Consider the following 6000-nt stretch of genomic DNA (forward strand, 5'->3'; position numbering starts at 1 on the left):
CATTAGTAAGAATATAAAGGGCGGGCTGCCCCTCCTATCTCAGGACTGAATCTATAGTGTGAGTAGCCATAAACCAGATAGAATTGGTAGCGCGGCGACGGCCAGCTTCCAGCTCTCCTGGCGGGTACAGATGACTCACGAGAGAGTCAGAAGATATTACAGAGACCTCAAGACAGACAGCTCTCCAAGCTGGTTGTGAGGATGTCTGAGAGACCTTCACAGTCTTGATTGCGTCTTTGGGTTTCACACCTTACAATCTTGTTGGCTTATCATTGAGGGAGGCTAACACTGATTGCTAGTCAATCTTTCTGAATAGTCCTGCGCCGCCAGCATTATCTCCTTAGTGTACTGCGCGCCGAACAGTCTTTCAGCAAGAGTGTGATTGAAACGCTCAACTATCCTTTGCTTGTGATGGTTTACCGGTAGCTGCTACCCACACCTGTACCCCGTGCTTCTTGAGGATCATGGTAGTTGCCCCGAGAAACTTGCAGGATCCACCTGAAGCAGGTTTGCTCACGTCAATGGACCGCAATAGTGTACGCGAGTGATAGCACCGGCGGCTTCTGCCACTGTCTTGCTGATGAGTGGCTCCGCTTCTTTTTAACGACTTGCCATATCAACAACCACCAGAACGCAGTTGTACGTGCCCCAACCAACTTTATCATGCGGCAGATACAGCAAATCCGCTTGATAAACTGCATTAGGTTTTTTCTCACCAACCATAGGCCTAGGTATGAAGTGAGAGGCTGGCAAGTAGATTTGCAAATATGGCTGTTATTTTAGCCATTCCCATGCAACCTTTTTTTAAACTTTCGCTGCTGCCGCGAGTTTCTTGATTACCGCGCCAGTAACTTTTTGGGCTATAATATATTAAAGATAGTCTCTTATCCATTGCGTATGATTAACCTGGTGAGACTCCAAAAAGAAGTTGGTAAACAAGCTTGCTTTTTTGCAAGGTGAAGTGGTACCGTATTAAACTCACAAATATTTTAGCGAATATATCTCATATTTCATATATTGTAAAAAATATTTCTTGCGAATACACCTTTGAGGTCCGTGCCAGGACTAGGGTTTGAACCTCAGATTGCTGGGCATGTAAGGCAAACGCATTAACAACTAGACCACAATGCCTTCAAAACAGAAAATAGAATCCGTCAAGTTTAATGAGCGAGGAGACTCTGGAAAAAGGGGTGCGCAGAGCTCACATGACAACAACAAGCCCTGGCGACCTCCCAAGAGGCAGTTAGTGGCGTTCTGTATACACACTCTCAAATATTAATCACATACACGGCACATTGAAGTGTCGAAAACATCAACGGCATATCGAAGTGTCGCTTGATGTTTTCGAGAGTTTTGCGTTTTCCATCTATCTTGCTGCTGGACGTTTTTTTCATGTCCGTATCAACAGTGAAGAAATAGGCCCGAAGTGTATAAGAACGTTGAACACTTCGACAGTAAATTATCCATCATTGATGGCAGCGCTTAATCCATCTTGGAGAGAGGCTGCTACCGCACAAGATGGGGTGTATAGAGTGTGATAACTCTTTGTAGAGGATTTGTGCCGCTTTTCGATGGTGCTGAGTAGGCTCGATAGAATACCGCATGCTGCTTCTTCACACGCGAACGCATTCCCAGGAATGGAGCCAATTCAGACGCTGGGACACTTGCAGCGATAACACCGTTCAGTAGACTAGTCTTATCAGAGATAGTGACCCAGACCGTTAGCCTTTTAGCGGTGGTTTTTCCCTTTTTTGAAAGTAATGGGTAATCTTCAGTGAGCTTCTTTTCTTTATATATCAACTGGAGAACCATCTGGAATCTCAGGGCAGACCTATCTGTAGCTGATAGTGTTGATAATGCTGTCTCTGAGGTCACGAATGGTGCGGATGGTGTTATGGAAGGTACGCTCATAAGGTTTGATATCATTGAGTAGAGCCTCTCTCCGGTCATTTTATGTCAGATATTATTCTACTCCAACTAGATCAGTGATTTGTGAGATTACATCATCCAAGTTCGCAAGCGTCATTAGAAAGCATCAGGTAGTCACGGTTTATAGCAGCAGTCTGTCATTCACCGTCACTTGCACGCTAGCATCACCAATAATTACCTCACAGTACTCGAAGATACGACTGTCTAGATATTTAGCGACCCCCCCAGGAAACATGATGTTTCTAGTCTTATGTAACGCTTTTGATTAGAGTGCTTCAACTTTCTAGGATAGGGGTAGTACGGTTCTCGATGTTGCCGTCCTCGATAACACAGCCCCCTTCGTGTCACGGGATTCCAATAATACTCTGGAATGGCGGAAATAGTGGCCTGACACCTCCATAGACCAGATAAACTTCAAATTCCATGAGTCTGGTTACACTCCTATTTTCCTAGCGAAAGCTATACTCCTGTTTAAGACTTGCAACCTTTAGAACTGCGCTCAACGATGGACAAAGATATTTTTGCTGATTCAGTGCACGATGTACCAGATAGCTAAACCCAACAAGGCAGTCGCCGAACCGCCTTTGATTAAGGCGTTGAGTTCTGATAACTTACTTGTGGTATCTCAATGTCTGGCTTTTTATCTCCTATATCAGACTTGATCAGATTTTTATCCCCTTTGTCGGGTGTTACCGGATCTGTAGACTTGTCTGTATACTTGTCTACAGACATTTTCTTCACCCTTTTGATTCCCGTTGTAATACCGAAAGCAGATGGTGGTGCTTGAAGAAGCTCATTAATGAACTCTCGCATCATTGGTGTACTCTCGCATCAGCCGCCAACTTAGCTGACAGATCACACACGGTGCAACCCCTTATGTTTTCTGAGATAGCTCTTAAACCTGCTTTAGTTAGACCTTTTGTGATTTCAGGGATTTAGTCAGCAGCCATGTTTATGGCAAAATACTCACCAGTTTTTCCTTCTTGCACAAGTCTGCGCTTGTCGTATCTCCAAGACCATGATTGTAGTCCCAACTCCACGGGGAGGCCTAATTCTTTACCAATTTCGTCCAAAACTCCCATATCAACATCAATATTCCAGGGATCGAAATCGTTGGATTTAGGTAGGGGAACACCCAATCGCTAAAAGATCCTCCTGATGGTATAATACACGTAGAATCTATAGAGTGCCCTCATGAAATGATTGCTACAGTAGAGCATGGCCATCGAAACCCCACACCCAGTGGTAGCCATACTCATCGCAAAGTTCTTCACGATTGTTTAGATGATCTTGTTCAGTGGGTCTCGCCATTGATCTGGAGGGCAAGGAATAGGGAAATAATAGGTCTGTAGCACGTTCTAATATTTTGCGAGGAATGAGAAGTCAGATTTTACATAGATCAGCGGAGACACGACGTCTTTGATGGTTAGAGGACGACGGGAAATCTTATTAGTAAGCGCTGGTTCGTCATTTGTGGGTTTAACGTTGCCTATTGACAATATCACACTAGGTAAGTGACTTGCCGGGGTGTAGACGAATTTTTGCATTGAATTTGTTGATAGAGTAGTTGTACTTCATGCCAATTTATATATCATCACTCCCTCTCGCGGGTGTCTGTTAGTGACGGTGTTCCTATGCAGTCTTCTTTCGATACGGAATTTTACGGGTCCCAAATCATGCCGGGAACTATACAATTTCCTGGTGGGACAAGCCTACCAGTAAAACCTGTATCTTCCATTAATATAATTATCTAGCCTTTTTTTCTAACTGCTATTGATCTGGCACGACATGGGTTATATTTTTCTACTGCCGCCAACAACAAGAGTAAGCCAGAGATTTTCGGCAAGGAAACCCACAACCTTGGTTGCGACTTCGAAGATCCAGACAATAATAGAGCTGAATATGTCAGGCAATGCGTCAGCAGCCTTTCCTGCGAGCCAGCGCACTACGTTTTTAAGCCTGTCCGTAATTCTGGAGTGTTTGGTGGTACTTTACCTGAACTATTATAACCAGCCTTTTGTTGTGGCGATAGCGGTCAGTACCCCGTCTATCGTGATCCCCTGCTCCCGGAATATTGCTCATATTTTTTGACATAAAGTCAATGTCTTACCCCTTTCTCTTGTTATCCGTCCGATTAGGTCGTGTATCTGTACGAAATGGCATTTCAATCCTTCCTTTAATTCCTTTATCTGAGCTTCTGCGTTAGCTTAATTTTTTTCGGCTTTATCTAGATTTTTATTTTCCTGTTCAATATTGCCGAACCTTTCTCCAACATCTTCCTCATTGATCATCTGAATTTTTCGCTCACTCCTCTTTATTTCTTTTCCAGGTGTCTTTTTTAGTATTCTCATTATCTATGAGCTGCCTGATGCTCTTCAGTTTTTTTGACGCTTCACCAATGGGATCAGCCTTAATCCCCGCTTCACTGAGTGATTCGTAGATTTATCAAGATTGACAGGGACTACATCGAAGCTTTCAGTTTCAAAAGATGGTTTTTACTTAAATGAAGAAAAATGTTTGATATTTGATAACTTACCAGAGTTAAAAAGTATATTATCAATAAATGTCAAGATGGCTCTGATTGACATTACCGAGTATATTCTCCGAAATAATGAATATTCAAATAACTCGTACTTTTATTATGAGAAATTCAGAGATTTTACTGAGGAAATCGTAGGAGATTAACAGTGCCTGTTGATTTGGAATGTCAATAGGTATTAAAATGTCAATCGGTATATAATTGCTAGAGAATATTTTGTGAAGTAATTGATAACACGTGCATTGCTTTTTTGTGGAATTTAACAATGCTTATTTCTGAATCATATTAAATATGAATAGAAACATTTCACACACTTGTGCGTCAAAAAACATGACTGAACAGAAAGATTCAACTGATTTTTCAACGCAAACAGCATGAGCTTAATTATGATTCTTTTCTTCATTCTCTAAAACGCTTCAAAGTTCTTAAAATTTTGTCTTTTTGTAAAGATTTTAAAGAGTCAAGGGTCCACAAAACTATTATATTGGCCATTTTGCCTTCATTGAACGAAAAATACCATAATTTGCGGTTAATTTTTGATAAATTGGAAATTTCTTCCTTAGATTACACGGTATCTGAAGAACTAAAGGTTTTGCTTCAAATGGTTGGAAAACAAACTGAAACATCAAAGCACCCTTGTCCGTATTGCACAACGTCATATCCTGACTTTCAAAAGGCAGATCATTGCACTTCAGAATCTTTGTGTAAATGCGACCAATGGATGGCTGATGGTGCAAATTTAAATAAAGCAAAAAATTGCACAAATGTTGTTTATCAAATTTTACTAACAGATGACAAAAACAAAAAAATGCTCGAATTTGTAAATATTCCTGGTCGACATGTATTGCTAGGTGTTGTAGACAAAATTTTCAAAGAGATTGAAAAAATTTATTTGAAATCAAGGAGTGTGGGTTAAAGCTTGTTAACCAATATCTATCTAAGATAAACATCAACAGAGTATTCTAATTCCTTTGAAGGAACACATAGTTTAGCAAAATATTATTGAATTCATTAACATGAAAGGTGGAGTCTTCTATTAATAAATAAACTTCTAACATTTTATAGGCTAAGGTTACTAACATTTTATAGGCTAAGGTTAAGGATTTCAATCAATTTAGGTAATTGAAAAAAGTTAGAGAGCACAACCCAAAATATATAGAGGCGCTAAAAAACGCTTTTGTTACTTACAACTACAAGCACTTTTAAAATAGCTTTCTATTTGCAGGAATGTAGTTTGTAAAGTTTAAAATATTAAATCTATTAACAAACATTTAGTATAATTTTAAAATCTAAAATATCAATCATAATCTAACCATAAAGAACAGAATTTTTTTTTTTTTTATGGTAATAAGTGATTGTAGCAAACCCTACTTGACCTCTAATAGCACCCCCCTAGGGTATGGTTTCTAAAAATCCTTTTCAATTTTTTTTGTTTTATGTTAAACTAGATCATAATTCATCGACAGATTTTAAACTACATCAAAAAAAATTTTTCGTTTAAAAATAAAGACCATTTAGAGTTATTTCAGGGG

At 39.9% G+C, this 6000-nt stretch overlaps 1 protein-coding gene across 1 annotated transcript in view; it reads left to right on the plus strand.

Moving 5' to 3' along the window:
* LOC149893282 (uncharacterized) overlaps positions 1 to 5062 on the plus strand; it is a 25515-nt gene extending 20453 nt beyond the window's left edge. Inside the window, exon 9 of the mRNA XM_090082027.1 lies at positions 5032 to 5062. Within this exon, the coding sequence (XP_089938153.1) occupies positions 5032 to 5047 (16 nt within the window). The 3' untranslated portion in view covers positions 5048 to 5062. The remainder of the gene's footprint in view (positions 1 to 5031) is intronic.
* Positions 5063 to 6000: the final 938 nt, after the last annotated feature.

The sequence above is a fragment of the Hydra viridissima genome, unplaced genomic scaffold, assembly GCF_058129835.1.
Source record: "Hydra viridissima isolate aposymbiotic clone 2 unplaced genomic scaffold, HvirCarnegie_v1 scaffold_1, whole genome shotgun sequence".
NCBI lineage: Eukaryota > Metazoa > Cnidaria > Hydrozoa > Anthoathecata > Hydridae > Hydra > Hydra viridissima.